This window comes from Gambusia affinis, linkage group LG12 (assembly GCF_019740435.1).
Source record: "Gambusia affinis linkage group LG12, SWU_Gaff_1.0, whole genome shotgun sequence".
In the NCBI taxonomy this organism is placed as follows: domain Eukaryota; kingdom Metazoa; phylum Chordata; class Actinopteri; order Cyprinodontiformes; family Poeciliidae; genus Gambusia; species Gambusia affinis.
Genome location: NC_057879.1, coordinates 10,431,693 through 10,451,906, shown reverse-complemented (window position 1 = coordinate 10,451,906; position 20,214 = coordinate 10,431,693). Strand labels below are relative to the sequence as shown.

Below are 20,214 nucleotides of genomic sequence, written 5' to 3'. Positions count from 1 at the left end.
AACCTTTGGCGAATTACAGGAAGACTGGTGTTAACATAGTGACTATTTCAATATGTAGGTAGGGGGTCAGTTGTTCAAACTGCTTACCTTTATTTTTCTCCTCACTGGATAAATTCTCCCGTTTGATCTCACATCTGAAACAAAAACATATTTCTAAGCTTCCATCATGGATATTGTGAGCTACAATAATTTTGAACACAACTGAGCAGGACAAAAACTGTAAAGTAGTTAAAAGTATTTATTAAAAAAGCATTTAAGTCCCTGTCATACTGGGCGCCGTGGTTTTCAGTTTGCACTCAAGAGACAGAATATGTACAAACAGAGGCAGAGGAAAAGGGCCAACCACTAGGACAGACTTAGGGTATATACAGAAAATATTATTTTTGTGTTATCTTTTGGGAGCATACCTCTTCCACCTTGTCAAACAACAACCACAATATTCCATGCAAGAATAAATACAAACAGTTCAAGTCATTCAAATGTACAAAACACTAAGATAAAAGTTTATATCTTCCATGTTTCTAGGCATCACTGAATGTACCGAATAGGCTCAAAATGCTTAAGAGACAGCCGTCGAGAAAGTCCATCTCATACATTTAGCTGAAGAACATCGAGGTCCCTTAACAACAGTGTTTGATTCAGTCCTTAAGACTCATTTCCAAATGATTTTGTTTTCTATCTCAATATTACAAATCCTCAATGTGCAAAGGCAGGGCAGCCAAAAAAAAGGGATTCTGCTGATCCATCAATAGGTGATAGATTTTTGTTGTTGTTAGGAATAGCGTTCCTTGTCATGCCAGGTCGTCATCCATGGCTTCGTTTCCAAGTTGCCCCAATTGTCTTTTGCAGAATGTACCGCTCTCTCCTCCCGTCTGATCCGAACAGCGCTGTAACTGGGAACCGTGTCCTCGTATTTGGCCCGATTAAAAAAGCCACACTGCAGACAAATGAAAGAAAAAATTTTAAAATGATTTGTAAGAAATATTTTTAACAACCTCCAGAGACAGCAAAGCAGATGTAGACTGTTGCAGCATAATTAAGTTAATCAACAAAGAAGTATGTTGATTGACTGTGCTATTTAAATAGCCCTGTCATTTTAGACAGAGAGCAAAAAACCTGCAGACCAAGTGACTGTATCTTCAGAGGTGACAAAACAAGGAAAAATAGAAAAGATCAGTGAGTGGAGATAATCAGTGCTGATCATAATCTTTAAAGCAATAGGTAACCCAGTTATTGCGTGTCAGCCATCACCTTGGCCATGCAAGTAAAACCATACACACATTATCATGTAGGAAAACCTTATTTGGATCATTTCTTTGCAGACATTGTGATTCAGCGCCTATATTAGTATATCTTTCACAGAGCAAGAATCGCCCATTGCCTCATTTACTGAAAAGAAGCGCTTTTACAGCAAGATGGAAAAAGTTGAATATCTGACAGATCCAATATGTTACCCTCTCACTTTTCATGCATTTGATGTCAGCTTCTCTTTTTCTGATGGGTCCTCTTTATTCTTTTTCTCAAAGACTCCACACTGGAGAGAGGCAAATCATTAGAAACGCGTTGGATCACTTTACCTGCAGTTGCTCTGCTCATGGTGTTAACAGTCCCACAAGTGTATAGAATTAAAATTACATGCATATATGTACAGGATGTGTTTAATATGAGTTAGAACGGCGTGAACCACAGTTCACTTTTACCTTCCAAAGAAGGAAAGCCAGCAAAGCCAACAACAAGAGGCCGAGTAGGACGGACAGAACAATGATCCACCAAGGCACTCCTCCGTACTGAGCAGAACGCCTCTCTGGAAACACAGACAGTTTCACCTGGAAACCAAAACAAAACATATAAATAAATTTTTTAAAAAATAAACCAGCATTATTTTAGTAATAGTAGGTTATCTAAGTGAAGCAGCAGATCAAATTAAAAATATTACACTGTTCTATGCTTTCTCAAAACTTACGTATTACAAGTAAAATCCACTCGTCGTCTTCTGCTGTGCTCATATTAAACCAAATGACGAAAACTTGTGATACATCTGACATTTAGTTCTTTGTTTTGCATATGCTGGTAAAATATTAGTACAATCTTATTTAACTGCAGAGCAGTTTGCAATCGACGATCCAAAAACGGAGAGTTCTTGACCATTCAAAACTATTTTACTATACACTGTAAAAGAATCCCGTCTCTAATTAGCGGGAAAGAACCAGTATCTGTGGTTGCCAGAATTTTACCGCATAAACACGGTAAAATATGTATTTATATAGGTTTTTAACAGTATATATACACATATAGGGGTGTGTGTGTGTGTGTGTATGCTGGTGATGTAAAAAGTCAATATTAATTAAACAAGTATTTAAATATAAGAATTATTTTTAGACTTTTTATGGAAAATGAATGTAATGTAATAAAAGAAAAAATTATGTTCTTGGTTCTTTTATTCTATGTATCATAAAACATGTTAGTACTGTTGTCTCGGCGTTCCTCAGGATAGTGTTTGTCGTCACCCTATCAACATGGAGAGAGGCCTTTACCAACACGTCCACATGATGAAACTTGGAATAGTCCTGTTTCGAGAGAAAAGAGGGGAAACACTAACTTCAATCCTCCTTGTTTGTTTGAAAAACACATTTGCAAGATAATTTCTTCCCAAGATAAAATATAGAAATGTTTCTTTAATTCAGTTATTGTCTTGGCACTCCATCAAAACTTTATTCGACTACAATAAGAACAAAAGTAAAAAATGGTGTGAAAACTATAATTAAAATTTTTGACTTTGAAATCTTTTAATTAAAAAAAAAAGATTTAAATTCAGTTTGGTTATATCAGATTTTCTTATGTTTAGTATGTCAACCCAGCACTCTTTGCTTGTGCAATAATACAAATCTACAACAATCAACTAAGTTTGTTAAATAACACAAGTTAATCGTAACTATGATGTTTTGCAACTCATCTCAAACCAACATGAAGAAGTTTTAGTTAAAAAGGTCCATCCTGGTTACCTCTATAAAGGTGCTATTCCACAGTCGGGACTTCAGAGTGATGAGTGCGTTAATGTCCAGGCCCCCCAGGGGGCACCTGATGGTCACACATTCTGCTGTACTGCCACATGACTGCAAACACACAGAACAGAGTGATAATTGAAGCTTTCACTCTAACCTGTGGAGCAACCAACTTAAACATTATAAAGAGGACAAACTGGTTGTGTCTCTTTACCAAAGTTTCCTTATTGTCTTTTAGGCGTGAAAAAGTGTAATCAGTCCTTTCCTCGGTAATTTCCGCTGCTCTTCTCATTCTGGTCTTAACTGGTTCCTTAAAGCAAAGCAGGAGATTTATCAGTTTTTGCACATTTTAAAATACCTGGGTAGCATGAGTATGTATTCAGTGCTTCTTGATGACTGATCCAATCACTGTACTTTAGAAGTCTTTTAATTAATCAATAGAGTACCAGTGTGCAATTTCATTTTAGCTGTGTGGTTAGGGTCTCAAAGGTTTGTTTGATTCCCATTTGCTGCAAGGCATATCGAGGGAATAGGAACTATGTGGGAAAACATGCTCTTGTGTATCATTTGCCTTTCACTTTATCAACTGTGAACTACTTTCTAGGCGTTTGTCAAGTTTATAGTGGTAACATAACAAAATGTTTAAATGTACAAATACTAAATCTCTGAATATATTTACTCACCAAGTTTAGAAAGTTCTCTTCGTTGGGCGTGCAGTGTATTCGCTCCACTCCTATGGAGCTGACCTTCATGAGGTAGAGCAGCCATTTTTCAGACTTTGTAGATTTTGGCCACTCTATTTGGAGGGTGGCAGTCCCAAGGTCTGTCAGTCTCTTTCCCAAGTTGATTATCTGTGATTAGTTGATAAAAGCGTTGCTCTCCAATCCAGCCAAAAATAATATCAGCTTAGAAGGTCAATTTGATGCAAATACAGATTGTGTACACAAGCAGCTTCTCTGTTACTCACCCTGAACTGGTACGTGACTGCGCTGCCGATGTCGCTTTCGGCCTTCATGGCCATCTCACCTTTGACGTTCCCACTGAAGTAAACCTGAGATGGCTGGACTTGTCTGGTGGGATGGCGATGCACAGTTAGTTGCCTGATTCAGTACAAGTGTGTGAGTTTCTCACACATCAAAAATCCTTACCCCGATAAGGACACCTGCAACACAATGGCTACCTTCGCCTTTGCTTTCACGGGCATTAGGTTCTGCTGGGTACTCGTCCTGTAAAGTTCACACATTGGTCAACTGAGCATCAGATTTTTGTGAACTGCTGAATAAGGAAGGAAGTGAAGTCAGAGCCATTCAACAGTTGGTGAGGCAGAATCGGATATTTACGTGTTTAGCACAAGTTCAACCTCCAATTCAGAAGTGCTGGCAGAGATTCCCGCTGTACCCAAAATAAGGTAGAATGTTGTCTACAAACACACACATAAAATATGGTATGTTAAGAATTTCCAATATGTTTAAAAGAAAATAAAAGGTATTTAAACAAAACGTCTTACCTCGGAGTCACGTTTGAATGGGTTCCCAAGCTCACAGTCAGCCATAGATCCATTTTTATTTGCTATGCAGGTGACTTGCAGCTTCTGCAATTGGTAATAAAGCACACTGAGAACCAGAAACTGGGAACCTGGTGTCGTAAGGCAACAGAAAGTGTTAAGAGAATATGCAACACCTCTGGTGAGACGCGGTAAGCAGAATAGGTCAACGAACTGGGGAAGTTGGCAATCACAGAAGCTTCGTATGCGTCGTCTCCATGTGGATTGGTCACCGTCACCTCTAGGGCAATGTCTTTTTGGCTGCTGAGTGTGAACACTGGCACGCCATTCTCCCTTTAAAACAAAGTCATTTTTGAGTCTATATGCTGATGAGCCTGCGATGTACACGGTTCCATCGATTGTACTGTGTTATATCTCTCTGGTATTAAGGTCGTTACCAGAAACTCACTAGAAACTCACTACCAGAAACCCTCTTGTTTTTCATGTTGGAAAAACAAGAGGGAATATCCACTTACATGTTCAATGGAGTGAATTTATCTTCATCAGTCGTTCTGAAGCCGTAGCGATATCCTATCACAAGGTTGCTCTGACACACATTATCTCTGCCACATCCCTCTTTAATAAATTCCACCTGCAAACATGTTACAGTCAAAATGCAACACGTGCAACATTACAGCCACAGAGGCCTTTCGATTAATTCCCTTTACACAAGGAGTTTCTGTAAGAACACCTTGCTTCTAGTTGGCTGGGCATCGTTGGCGTCAAGGGCGGGTGAAAGCGGAGAAGCTTGGGTCTGCCTATGTTTACGTTGAGCATCTTGAATATTCACAGAAACATCGATGGGGATTGCCCGCAGCTTGTCTTTAATATTTTCCTGTGGGAGAGAAATATTACACAAAGTGTTTTCCAATCCAGGATGTATTTTATTACAAATCTGAAAGTAAACCTACCTGTATAGCAAGTTGCTGAGTAAAACATTGTTCCCTTTCCTTTGTTCCCATGGTAATGGTCTTTTTGTATATATGGTTACTATCAGACTCAGAAGGCTCTGTGAATATTGCTCTCGGTAAAAGATTGTTTTTTGTCCGGTCAGCATCCGCCTCGAGAGAGTAACCCACCGCTTTTCAGGACAGGAGAGGGTACAGAGTGTAAGATAAATCAACAAATGACTATAGATTTCGTTTCAGGGTTTTGTTGTTTGTTAAAAAAAAAAAAAAACACAGAAACATAATAAGATTTTGCTCAAGGCTGCTAAATGTCTCAGTATTTGTCAGCTTACTTAGTCTTGGAGCATAACTGCTTGGGTTAGCAGTGTAGGTGAAACACGTCTTTACTTTCAAGCTGTGAACACAGAGAAGTTAAACCGCAATCAGAACCAGCAAATATCTGGAAAGGACATTGTTTGTTAATATTTAAAAGAATAAAAAATCATAACAGTTAAAACAGATTCATTGTTGACAGGTGACAGTGGGGGAGTCTAGCATGAAAAGCACATTCATGGATAATTTCCTCTTTTATAAAAAAAATGGCCAGTAGATGAAAAACATATCTCTCCTCAGCTTTCTCCTCCTGAGAGATTCCTGAAACGTTTTTATGCTACAAGAACTCCATTGTTGAATAACCATATAAAACACTTCATATGAAGACTCGCCAGTGTACCGATTCTATTAAAGAAAACTTTGCTGTCATTTGGAAATAATTTATTCTATTTGTAAAAACGAAACAAAATTTAAATGGAGATTGTCTGTTTTACCATCTGATTTTCATGAACCACATATTGTGTATCATGCTGATTAGTGAGAGGAATTTCCTTGTGTTAATAAATAAAAAAATGAAGCTATTGTTCAAAAGCAACCTTTTTTTTTTTTTCAAGAAATGAGGGTTTGCAGTAAAAGTTCCTCCACTGACTGAAGAAGAGACAAAAGAGTCAGTCGTACCAGAAAGTGTTGCCGCAGTTCTTCTGGCTGAGGTTGATTTTACTTGGTGAAAACGTAATTTTCTTCTGGATGTTTACAACTGGTCTGGCTCTGTGAAGAAACGGTTCAGTAACAGTCTCAGCAAATAACACAAAGTCCATCAGATCAACCCATCAGCTTTGACTTTCTCACCTATAGACAAAGACAGAGTCTGAGAGGGATCCGACAGCCAGGTCTGGATACGAGTTCTTATCCAGGTCCATGTTGCCTGCTAATGAATAGCCAAACTGCCTCACTCCAGCAGACTTGCTGGACAAAACCTAAAACACAAGCTTTGTTAAGGTGTGGGTTAGCTACTGTGTAAAAAAGACATCTTTATTTGGTGTCCAATGGAAATAAACTAGTAAATACATTATTTTGAAGACTGAAGACGCAACGGTAGGTTGAACAGCAACGGCAAAGTCAGTAATTCAGCATTAAAACATGGGGAAAAAAAGAATATGTTTTCAAATGTGAAACAAATCAGACATGTCTTGTTAAGGATTTACTGTAAAAAAACACTGATGTGGACATGCTGACGAATAAACTGAACACATTTTCAAGAGATATTTGTATCAAACAAATCGAAACCCAAAACACAGAAAGAACAGACTGACATATTGGTTAAAAAATTCACTGTGCTGTTCGCTGCCTTGTTTTGTAACTATTACTTACTTGACTGTGTCATGTAAACTTATAATGACAGTGAAACAATCTTACATAATCTTAGATAAAGATACAATAAATGATTAGATTTTGTCAAGATACAAACATTATTTTTAACATATATTGTTTGAAATATGATGATGTTGATGTTTTTAAGAGCAGGCTCATCTCTTTACATCTCCTGACCTGGATGACCTCTGCTCAGGCCAGACATTTTTTAACTCATCTCTGTGTTTTTCTATTTTTTTTATTTTGTGAGTTTACTGTTTATAATTCTGTGCAATACTTTAAGCTTGTTCTGCTATGAAACATATTTCATAGCACTATTTTACGTACCTGTGATGCCTTGTCTGTGATTTCTCCTGTGGCTGATCCATGATAAATGTAAACTTTGCCTGCACCGCTGTCTTCATGAGGAGCTCCCACTGCAAAATCTGACAGCAGGGCAGTATGCTTCAACGTCTTCTCCGGGTGGAAGATTTCAAGAGCGATCAACAACAGCACACGCAAATTATGCCTCCTTACCATGGTAACCGTCCTGGTTGATATCGCCAAGGTTTTCCACGGCGAGGCCAAACATGGAATCTGCAGGTCCATCTATTCTTATTGGTTTGAGCTGGTCTTGGTCCCACTTTCCAGCCTGGTTGATGTAAACGTAGACAGCTCCTCCAATTTCCGAGTCCTTCTCAAAGTACTGAGGGGCTCCAACAACTATGTCATCCCAGCTAACGAACAAGAAGACCACAGACTCAGAAGAGGACAGTGAAATTGTGGACGATGAGAGCAGATGTTAAGGATGTGTTGGTTAACCCTGCACTCTTACCCGTCCCCGTTGAGATCCAGCACAGTCAGATCGTATCCGAAAGAGGAAGCCAGGCCCTCCCCTTTAAGGGTGAACTCCTCAAGAAGGACCCTGCTGAATTCTCCACCTTTCTTTAGCAGAACCACCGCTCCACTGTAGTAAGCTCTGGGAGCTCCTGCCACCACTGTCAGCTGACCCTTGTTGGTCAAAGATTTTCCAGAGTCCAGAGAGAAACCTAAAACAACGGGTTTATGAAATAATTCACATTAGAGGGAAGTAAGTTGGTAACATTGACATATTTGGTATTGTAGCAGCACCATACTGCATTATTCATACTGCTGCCTTTAAATCCTTCACATTTTGTCCCATAATAGCCAATTTTTAAATTATTTTAGTCTATTTTGTTAGTAGGTGATGTGATAGACCAACAGAGTGCCACATAATTGTGAAGAGCATGGACAGGATACTCCTGGACCTAATAAATTGCATTGAAAGATGGGAAAATGTGGAAAGATTAAATAGGATCCGATTTTTATTTGTGTCCCAAATGGGTAATTGATATTACAGCAATTACAAAGACGAAGTATCAACATTAAAAAATAAAAATCAATGAAACATACCAAAAAAGACATCAAATATAAATCAATACATAATGGGAAGCGTACAGCAGTGTATATCAATGTCAGTTGCTATGAACACTAACAATCAGATGCGAGTCCTCCTACCTTGTCCTGCATTAAAATAAGCATAAATATAACTGCATATTTTACCCATGTAACTGTTGGGAGGAGCAGGAACCAGGTCAGGCTTCTTCTCAGACTCATCTCCTGCCTCGAATGGTCCATCATCATAGATACCCATTTCTATAAAGGTGTCATTCTTTTGTTCCAACCGTACCACGCCTTACAGCAGGGAGCAGAGACAAAGCAGAAAAAGATTATTTTACTCGCAATCAAAATTGGTCAAATTCCATCTCTTTCTCTATCTACGTGCTTTTTTTATGAAGGATAATGTCAAACATATGGGACAGTATGTAAATCAGTAGCAAATTCATTTGTCAATAACACTGAAAAAGTTTGACATGTTTATGTGACTTGTAAATTTGAACTACCTTTCCAGTTGTAAGCTCCGGGAGCCCCGAAGATGAAGTAGTGGAAGTCCTTGTCGAATGTAGCAGAGAGGCCCTGCTGGCAGGAACCGAATCTTTCGTGGCCTCTGTTCCGGTTGTTACAGAAATGCCAGCTTCCGCCATCTTCACTTGAACGGGGATCTATAGTTAGATCCTGACTCAGCACATAGCAACGGCCAATGATGTCACGAGATTCATGAGGAGAGTTGACGTTTTTCTGCCGCTTATAGCGATGGGCGCAAGTCTGCCAGGGAGAGGGAGTAGGGGTGAGGACGGCTAGATTTTTGTGTGTTTTTTGTGTGCTTGTGTGTGTTAGGTTGGTTCATCTCAGTGTGGTCTAAGTGTGATAACGAAATTAGATTCTTACTAAGACTTTGCCTCCTGGTCCCTGACTGCTGACCGTCACCCCCATCCACTGGTTCTCTTTGTTTTCATTTTCTGAATCCTCTATGAAAAGAGACAAAAAACGAGAGAAAGATTTTAACAAAGAAATCCAAAAGTGGGATACCTGTTAATGACAGCACGTGTTGATCTGAAATATTCGTTGATTCCACAGATTGAGCTTGTGAAACAAGCACAGTTTATGATTAAGATCAGTCTATTTACAACCCCTAAAATGTAAACAGGGTTAGAACATAACAGTAAAATTTATTTTTTGTAAAGCTAACGTATTGGCTGTGGCATTGATCCCCTTGGCGGGGTTAATGACGGATAACATTGCAATGGTGCAGCTTCTACCTGGTTGCTGATGCTAACTCAGGGACAAGGATGGATGGATGGTAACTATTTTTTTTAAATTTCAAAGGGTCAATAGTGTGATTCTCAAAAAACTTTAAACCAGTGAGCGAAACGAGGGCTTATTGACAAAGAGAATTTACTCATTCAGATATATTTTTATTGATTTGAGAGAGAGTAAAGGAATATACCAATATATATTAAGGAGACTAATAAAATTTTTGATGCATTTAATAATCAAAAGTCTACATTTATAATTCCCTGAGTTATATCTTACCGTTATTATCAAAGACAACTCTTGAGCACCCATCAGAATTGGAGCTCATTTCACATTTGTAGATTCCTCCTGTCACCTTAGATTTTTGACCATTCAGTGCTTTGGCTTGTGGTGCTCCAACCAGTAGTCTGCAAGAAACACACAAACATGAAAACAGTTTATTCTGCAAAGCAGTCTCTTGCAGTCCCCTCTTGCATGTGTCAAACGGTACTCAGGAGATGAAACACAAATGAGTGAGCACATCGGCCGCCATGGCGTTACAGTGCTCTCCTGTGGATGCCCGAATCAGAGTTTCTACTGCATGTGTATGTGAAAAGATTTCACATACACATATACAATTCTTTGCATGGAAAACCGTCCCACTCCTGACTCTAAAAAAGTCAAATACAGCTGCAAGTCCTGATATAACTTCAAGTGATTTTAAGGATATGCTAGAGAGTTACATGAGTGACATGAGTTTTATCTGGCTGTTTTAAGAAGAGTAATGCAAATATTTCTACACACTACTGACCAGCTGCCTGAAAAATTACGACAATCCTCCTTCACTTACAAGAAAAACAAATATTTAAAAACATTTCATGAGCAATATTAAAACTGGAGGAGAACCACCCATCTCTCCTATTATGGTAGCTTCAGCTTGTTGGAGTCCCGGTGTCACTTTATAAAGGCCACAATAACAAAAAGTAATAATTGTTACAATTACAATGTAGACTTTGCAAACTTATTTGGCTTATACCAATGCTATTAAAAAAAACTGAAAAGTTTTTTTTTAATAACATTTACTACCTGATCCACAGATCATTACCAGGGTGATAAAGTAATTAAATTTTTTGTGTGTTATTTTTGTAATAATTATTGCAATATAATCAATACCATTATCAATTATAATGATATAATTGATAGTGAAACATACTTCATAGTCCTTTTGACAATTCATCTGACTATATACAGTCGGATATCCACAAACAGAAAAACTACTTGAAAAATTATTATGTAGACTATAAAGCAGTATTGGACCATGTCTCCATGCAGCTAACAATATCTTTATCAAATACACAAATCACATGCTTAATGAACAACTATCAGTCTATGGACACATATTATGTCCTTCTTCACCCTTCAAATGACCCTTGAAGTTAAGCATGCTGTACCATACTGTCTTCATTACAGCAAATCAGATAAACCACTGTTAGCAGGAAAACAATGCATCCTCAGAGAATCTACTGAGAATGACTGTACAGTAGAGCAGAGACCCACCAAATGCAATTAGCATGTTTGCAACACAGACCTAACTTGTCTACTTTTTGATCTGCATATGAAAGATATGAAACTATTCATCTACATTTCAGAGAGCATAAATGATGATAAATGTTCACACGCTGAACACTCAGAAGAGTTAGCAAAAACAACAAATCATGTTAGGGAACACTTCACATGCTGTTAACAGTCCCTTTGTATATTTAAATACGTATTTTAGGATTTGTTTATTTTTTAAGACTAGGCAGCAGGAATCTCAGTAACAGCACGTAGGAACAGACTTTTCTTTTTTTTTCTTTTTTTGCAAAACAGACAAGTGCACAATGTTTATCCCATTTCTCACCACTGGATGGGTTTGGCCTTGTGTCAGAACCACACAACTATAATTTGTGTCCTCATCCACCCATCATGTGTCCAATCAAACATTTTCATGAACTGGAAGCAGGGACTGTGTGAGACTGGCAATTTGATATCTCAGAGGCTGGAGACAATTCTACACATTAAGTAAACAAACAAGAATTATCCTGGACAATAAACATTTCTTCTGAGTGACGTGGGACAGCAAACCATGTTTACATGGGAGGGGGGAATAATTAATGGAAAAAGTGTAAAGTGCAGTCACAGGTAAAAAAAGAAAAAGTAAAAAAAGTAAAACAAAGAACACTGTTACTCTTTACATAGCATTGACAGGCAGGAACACCCAATTGTAACTAATTAAAATTACTCAGCTGATTATCAGCAGATGTAAGTATCTCTGCAATGCAATTGCTTTGATAGTTTGATAATCAAGAGCATGCAGAAAAGTATAATACCAAGAATGAAAGACTTCATCAGTTACCTTAAAAAAAACAACAATTGTTTCTACCTATTAATTTGGGAAGGGTTATCAGACCACTTCAAAAGTATAAAAAGTTCATCCCTCTGCAGTGACAACAGAAAGTTTTTTTGAGAGTTATCAATGTTCCCCGGAGTGTATGTTCTAACAAATCCACCCCAATGCTCTGAGGAAATGAAAAAAATCTGTGTCTAAAAGTCCTACTTAAAATGTTAAAATTTAGATACATGTCAGTAAAAGAAAAGGTCAAAATGAAACAGCGCAAGTTGGCAGCGCAACTTAGATTTGCAAGGCTGCCTGTGAATGAATTATAAGACATCCAAACAACAAGACACACCAAAGTAGAGATTGAAGATCATAATGTGCAGCACTGTGTTTAGCAGAAATATTATTTTTTAGTAGCCACAGAACCTAGGAACCTCACAATCACAAAAATCAAACTTTAATTCCTTTATATCATGATCCCAAACACAGCAGCAAATTGACAACACAAAGGGGAAAAAATGACATGTTGCAACATCTCAGTCAAAGTCCAGACTTCAACCTGATTGAGACGATGTGGCGGGGCCTCAAGAGAGCTCTGCAAAAACAAATGCCCACAAGCCTCAAGAAACTGAAGCAATGCTGGGCAAAAACTACCCACAGCAATGTGTGAGAATCATGAAGTCATATGGAATAGCCACTTCTAATTGCTGTTGCTAAAGATGGTTCTATAAGCCAATGAAAGTTGGAGTGTAGTTTTTCCTATAATGGTATTAGCAGTGATAGAAACTTTATTTCTGCATTGGCAGGAGACTTGTTCATTACTTTTGGGGTGTTTGGTATGTCAACAATGACTCAACATATTTTAAAATTCTGCCAAGTTTCAGATGCAATATTATGCAAATTTTAAAAAAAACTACAGTCATAAATGATTTCAAAAACATGTAATTATTTTTCTATGACTTTGTATAATTCAGAACACTAACGTATGAAAAGGAACAGAGGCTGATGCCAACAGACATATTGCATCTTTATCAGGACACAAGGCTTCGAGACAAAGGGTTGAAGTGCTGACAAGATGTGATAAAACTGACCCACTGCTCCAATGGCAACCACTCAATTGCTTATTATTTACCACCAGCAGAGGCAGCCCTGAGAGGCAGGCTTTGACCACAGGAAGAGTGTGTTTGGGCCTAAGTGAAGCATGCCTGACACAGACACACACACACACACACACACAACTCCTAACCAGCCACTTTATGAGGCACCCTTATTAACAGGGATTCATGCAATCCCACGGAAGGCCACTCCAGGCATTTACACACCAACATTATGAGAATCAGAATCAACTTTTTTGCCCAAGATGGTGCCAACTTAAGTGGAAATAAAATTAAGGATAAAGTAATAGTATGCATATGCATGTACAGCCATTTTTGATATTAAAATGTGAAAAAAAGAAATGTAGACTGTGGTCTTAAAAATGTGCTTATTTTGTTTGACAGAGGAGTAGATGACTGTTCAGTCTGTAAGGTGTCCATCAAGGAGACAGCCTGCAGGAATGAACTGTCTGTGTGGCGGCTGGTTTTAGCAAATCGCATACCGTAGTAAAAACATTTCAGGCTGGGGTTTTTTTTACATTTAATTTTTTTACATTTTGTGCACCAACATTGTGAAACAGTCTACTACCAGATGTCAGACAGGCATCCTCATTTAACATTGTTTGAGTCAAAATTAAAGATCCATTTGCTTTAAATGGTGAATAAGATGTGAAATGTTGCTCTTTCTGTCATACTTTTACTGCATTTTAGTTGTTTTTAAATTAGAACTTTAGCCTCATTGTTGATTGTAAATTTTCAGTGAAGCACTTCATTTAAAGTGCTTTATAATTTATTTTTATTTTTATTTTTTTGCATGCACCTGTAGGTTTTTTGACTAGTGTACTCATCTTCTAATGACTCCATGCATCATGTTAATACACCATAACACAATGCTCTAATTATCACAAACTGACACCTACATGATAGTGAGCTTACTACACCTCCACCATGACCAAATCTCAATTCAGGAGAGCACCTTTGAAAGGTGGTGCAACAGGAGCTTCATACCATGGATGTGAGGAAGACAAATCCACAACTGCTTGATGCTCTCATGTCAATAAGGACGTGAGAGCTTCAAAACACCTTGTTGAATCTTGAAAAAAGGCAGAAGTATGTACTAGAAAGTATTGTCTGATAAAGTGGTACAGACTGGCTCCAGTGCCCACTGGAGAAACATCCCAATGAAAGAGGTATGCTCTTTGTACAGCAGCTGACTTTCTGCCTTTTTGGGCAGAGTGTGTTGCTTAGCAGCATCCTGTAGCTCTCTATGAACTGCCAAATGGGTTGCAGATCTGCAACTCCATGACAACAGTTACCCAACTTTTCCCTCTGTCTGCATTGAGTTTGCTGGATCTGACAGGTTGAATAATAGCTGGGTTTGGTGCCCAGATATAAAACTGATTTACAGTCTTTTCAACATTCCTGAAGCAGTTACCTTCAGCTCCTTCCCCCCTTTGATGTTAGACAACCTTAAATAACTGAAGGCCATTGGGACTCAGGCCTAAATCTGATGCTCATGCTTCTTCTTTATCAAATACACAAACCACATTCTTCCACATATAACGGTAACCTCAGCACAAACATTCACGGTACCTCCCAATTTCCCCAACTGGCTGCGTTGCGTTCTCCTCTGTCTAACGGCACTTATCTGAGTGCTCTGTACTTCATGCTCATCTTCTTTCTTCCTTTAATTATCAAACACACGTGCATATATTTATAGCACCCTCCAACCATACAGGTTTTCTCCTATCCTGAAGGTACAAATGAAAGTCGTCATTTCAGGAAATAAGAGACTGTGAAGGATATAAGTGTGACCAAACACTGCCATGAATGACAGGCAATGAAAGGGCTTTGACTCACCAAGCACACCCAGCTGTAAAACAAGCCAACACTTAAGCATACATGCTGTTGCAAAAGACCTCCAAGTACACTCAGAAATTTTTTTTTTAAATTAACAGTAAGCACAAATTAACTATCTGTCTCCTCTTCTTTTTCCTTAGGTTTAGGATGCACAAAGCAGCAAAGTGAGTGGTCTAAAATGTTGGTAAATATGAATAGTGCTCAGATGCAACATGCAATTGCACCACTAAAGCATGCCAAGCAAGCAATGCAGCAAACATTCACATGCAGCATACAGTGATACAGAAAATTACACATGTCAGAGATTACAGTTTTATAACAGCAACATGAGAACCATGCACCATTGTGGTGAAACAACCCACAGTAATCTGACATAGAGTTGTATTGCAGTTTAGTAAACAACAATAGTTGTACTGCCCTTAAAGAAATCCCAGATAATAATAATAAACACCATCATGAGCTCAATTCTCTTCAATTTAGTGGATCTGTCTGTGCCGAGTAGTTTAGTATTTAACTTTATAACCTGAGAAAGATCTGTGGATGCCTTGGCCTCATGCTGGTCGCCATGTGTCTTTCATTTAAACACAGATTGGAATAAAAGCAGCAGTGTGTAGAGCTGCAGTAAAAGAATGTAAAAAAATTATACATTTGATATGAGGCAATTTGAGAGCTTTAGACACATCTCATTGTAAACAGGTCAAAGGAAGTTACACTGGGGGAGAATCTGTTCTGTTGTTCAGATATGAGTGGCTCTCTGACCAGGGCGGGGTAGCCTGGGGTGTGGCCTTTGTACTTAACAGTTGGGGGTGGGGGGGGTATTTTGGTTTGTTTGCTTTGTCACTTCCATTTTTCTATTGTACATATTCATATTACCACAATAGCAAGGTGGTATTCCCTGATTCTGTGCAACCACAGTAAGAAAATGTGACGGTGCACTGTATTTGCCTAAGGTCGCCATCAGATTTGCTACTATTTTATTCATTTTTGGGATTTGTAGATTCTGATTTGGGGTAATTTTATGTTTTCGAGGGCTTTTTTATTATTATTTTAAGGTTTTAATTTGACTTTTATCCTGTGCAATTCTGCCGAATAATTTAGAAATCTCTTAGTGGGAATATGTGAAGAAAAAACTTGCAACAACCTACGATGAAAGCGTTCCTTAAACAAACACTTTGTTTAAGGGTAAAAGTCTATCAGCATGTCACATCTTGACTCGCCACTATTTGCTCACTCTACCTTGCAGAACGTTTCCTAATCTATTAGATTATCAGGATATATCTCTTGCCCTCAGTCATCTTTTGATTGTTTGGATGTAAGCTTAGACTCACTGTGATGCCAAAAATGAAACCTCTCAACGCTTTCAGCTTTCTAGTGGATACTTGAAGGTTTGGGGATTCAAACTAGACGATGGTTGGAAGACCTGATCATTGTATGCACATAAGCAAAACCTTGCAACCTTTAGATGTACTCCTTGTCATACACACTTGAATTAAATGTCTAAACTGCCTCACTAGCATGCAGTTAAGCTTCACAGAGTTATGTTAATGAGCTGATATTGAAGCCAGGTCTGTTGAAGCAGAGAGACATAAAAGTTGCAGGACGCCGGCCCTTAAAGGCTGGAGTTTGAGACCACTGCTCTAAACTATGGCTTTAGCTTATGAACGCAAATGAGAAGATCACAGGAATCCTTCAAGGACAGCTGAACTTTATTTCAGGACAATTAATGTAACTATAATTTTATGACAACTGTGAACTGAAGAAAGCTCAATGAGACCTGTTGGATTAAAAGGTGTTTCAAGAATGTAATTGTTTAAGGGTGTATATAGTTATGCAACTAGGTTTCTGCAACTTTTTACACTTCCCTTCAAACAGATTTATTAGTCTTCATTTGATGTATACAGGACATATGTCATATTAAATGCAGAAAATATTTTCAAAGAATTTAGCAACTGTACTCTCAAAAGTGAGAGTACAGCTCACTTTTGAGTACAGCTCAAAAAAAGCTGTACTCAAAAAAGCAGATAGAAAAGCCTGAGTATTGATCATTTCTGTGTTAAAAGCAGCCACTAAAAGCGTTTTACGCATTATTCAAACGTACTACTACTCTTTGTACTACTCTGTAAATACAGTCTGTCTGAAATGTGCAAAACATTTCAGACATTACCAACTAAAAGTCTCCCTGTTCACAGACAAGTGAAATTAACTCCAAGGTATTTGACAATTAAAATACATAACATAAATTAGCACATTTGACTATTACTATTTTTCAAGCCTTACTAGAAACATATTTAGTCAAAATTTGAAAGCTTTCCTAAGATACTGAACATACAAATAAAATACAATATTCAGTGTGGAATATTGTATCACAACAGATATCACAACAGATAATCACAAATTATCTGTAGTGATTTCTGGTCAAATTCAGCATCTATTTGAAAGCAAGCTGACTTTGACAAAATGTTTTGCTTCGATTGTTGACTATGTGTTTCATGACATTGAACCTTTTGTGTTTTTATGATGTAAACAACTCTGAGCTGGTTTGTTGCTGAAATGTGCTGCGCAAATAAACTTGAGTGATTATGCAGAATAACTGTTCAAAACTCTTCAGATTTTGTCTAAGCAGATGCTTATCATCTCTTTAAAAATTTGGCCTCACTTTTTTCAGAAGACAGAAAAAGGGTAATCCTTTGCGCAAGCGTATTGAAAACCTTTGGAGGAAGTCCAATAAAAACTGATAATGAGTAACCTGGGGAAATATTAACAAGTGCATACTTGGTGTTTAACTCACGACAGGTGCTCAAACGTACCGAAGGATTTACATTAGCGACGGAATCTCAAAGACATCCTGGCAAAAAAAAACACCTTTTAACAACCTGTGACATACCTGAGCTCACATTACTGCGTTATAGCACTCTGTTAATACTTCATTGGCTCCCAGGCTTGTTTTCAAAATGAGTTCATTGCCCCTGAAGACAGCTAAAATAAACTATCGTCTAATCTCCAGTGAAGTCTTAATTACATGGATACTAAAGGTTTTTTTGTTTAAAAAAAAAAAAAAAAAAAAAAAAGAAAGAAAGAAGAAGGCGCAGTTTAAACTCGTAGGACACCACAAACAGTGGTGTTCCTCTAAGTCAAGACATTGTTTTCTTACATTAGCTTGTCCTCCGGATAAAGCTGCCGGTGCATGGCGAGAGAAAATCCGAACAGGCTGCCTGGGTCCCCGTCTCTCCTCAGTACGTCCTCGGTGTCCAAGTTAAACGCAGACAGCAGCCCGCCACATGCCAATAACAAGGCGAGCAGCCACAATCCGCGGGTGGTGTTATTGCCCTCCATGAGAGAGTGCAAGTTCCCAGGCGAGAAGAAAGGTGAGTCTTTAGTGCAGAAGGTGCAGAGTGCGACAGATAGGGACTTGGAGGGCTGAGTGTAGTCCACAGGCAGCCCCTCCTACTGGCCTTTCTGCCACACTCACCGGCCCACCACACCTCAAAACAACACAACAAAACAAAACAAAGCAATACAAAACGAGAGGAAACTACAGGATTTAGAGTAATATTTTTTTTCCCCAAAATATAAAAATAAAAAAATCTGAGCATTGTGTCAAGCATGTTGTAACTCTGATACTACTAGACCAATTCAAGAACAAGGAATTGCCTTCAGACAACACCTAAACATTTGGGTCATCTAAGTATAAATGCAATTTCTCCATGAAGGCCTCAAAGGATGTTTGAGTATTAATATTAATGAAGAAACAGGACCATTAAAGACAAAGAAAAACAGGTGAGGGGCAAAGTTGTTCCCGAGTTTAAAATAGTACTGAAAGATTTAAATATCTCTCAGGGAGCTGCTCAGTCCACCCTAAAAGTGGAAAGAGAACGACTGCACCAAAAATATTGTCCTCCATCTGAACTGACAGATCAGGTAAAGGGAGCATGAAGAAAAGCAGAAATGAGAATTGTCTACTTAAATAACCCGTAAACAGGGTTAATCACAGACCTTTATTTAAGAGTGGCAAGAAGAAAAGATAACTATAACAACGCTTAATGCTTCGAGTTTGGGACACTATAAAGATGTGAAAGAAATTGAAATCAGATGAAACCAAGATGAAACTTTTTTTTATTTTTTAACAACATCCAAAATACTATTTGGTTTTTAGAAAGTAAAAATAATTCCACACATACAGTGTTGATCTAACACTGTTTTGTTTTGTCCCAGTCTAAAGTCCAGACATAAATCCCATTGAAAATCTACAGCAGGCCTTGAAAGTGACTTGTTGCAGGGTGGTTTCTTTTCTATCTGACTGGACTTCAGATAGTTAGCTAAAACGAACGGAAAAAAACATGCAGTCAACATCGACAATCTTTGGGAAAAAAGTTCAAGTTCGACAAGACATTGTACATGTGCAGCGACTGAAACGGCGCTTCAGACTACACTGGAACCCTCAGACAGTAAATCTACTCCGTGTAACACCATAATAAAGGCTGCCTTTAAACTCCTTTGGAAACAGGCATAAACACACAAATTCCACGGCAGAGAAAAATGCTGGCAAAAATAATTTGCACTCTTGTTCTGATTATAGCCCGCATTTCTCTCATCAAATATTTATGTTGCTCTAGATGTTCATTTTGCCATAAATACCAATCGACAGTCTCTTCCTTCGGAGAACAGTAGCAGAGACAATGATCTAGAGTGGAAGTGACAGAGGTCAGAGCGGTTCTAAGATTTAATGTTGCAACAAATCTGCATCAGATTTAGAAGTGCAGAAGAAACAACCACCGTTTAAATATTTAATGTTTAAAATGTGTCGCTATTTCAAATAACAATCCCTCTTAAAAAATCCCTCGAAACGAAGTATCACCATAGCTGTCAAATCTTCTCTTTAGCATGCATGAGTCACCAAACCAGAAGAAGTGCGATATTGAGAAGGGCACAGACCAACACATTTAAGAGACTGCCTTCACTAGATGATTTCCAAGGCATTCCATTAGATACTGACCCAGAGCAACACAGAATTTCAGCGGACAACGCCGGCTTTGTCTGCACCGAGAAAGAGGGCAGAGAAAAACAGGAGAGGGAGGAAGAAACTGCCCTCACATTGTTCTATAAAAGGCCCAAA

At 38.3% G+C, this 20,214-nt stretch overlaps 1 protein-coding gene across 3 annotated transcripts; it reads right to left on the bottom strand.

Moving 5' to 3' along the window:
• Positions 1-220: 220 nt before the first annotated feature.
• LOC122841091 (integrin alpha-6-like) lies at positions 221-18,511 on the bottom strand. Of its 3 annotated transcripts, none has more exons than XM_044134098.1 (26): positions 18,253-18,511; positions 10,071-10,198; positions 9,426-9,505; positions 9,041-9,302; positions 8,700-8,831; positions 7,951-8,164; positions 7,653-7,852; positions 7,464-7,561; positions 6,615-6,742; positions 6,444-6,533; positions 5,786-5,847; positions 5,457-5,626; positions 5,237-5,380; positions 5,022-5,137; positions 4,683-4,839; positions 4,510-4,593; positions 4,343-4,422; positions 4,151-4,228; positions 3,970-4,072; positions 3,686-3,853; positions 3,217-3,312; positions 3,003-3,113; positions 2,469-2,567; positions 1,701-1,826; positions 1,455-1,534; positions 803-937 (listed from the first exon to the last, which is right to left on the bottom strand). In XM_044134098.1, exons 1-25 carry the CDS (start codon positions 18,432-18,434, stop codon positions 1,466-1,468), a joined length of 3,177 nt encoding a protein of 1,058 aa, XP_043990033.1. In that variant the 5' UTR covers positions 18,435-18,511; the 3' UTR covers positions 803-937; positions 1,455-1,465. The 3 variants fall into 3 exon arrangements, with proteins under 3 accessions (XP_043990031.1, XP_043990033.1, XP_043990032.1); XM_044134097.1 differs by having other exon boundaries at positions 804-937; positions 1,463-1,534; XM_044134096.1 differs by lacking the exon at positions 1,455-1,534 and having other exon boundaries at positions 221-937.
• Positions 18,512-20,214: the final 1,703 nt, after the last annotated feature.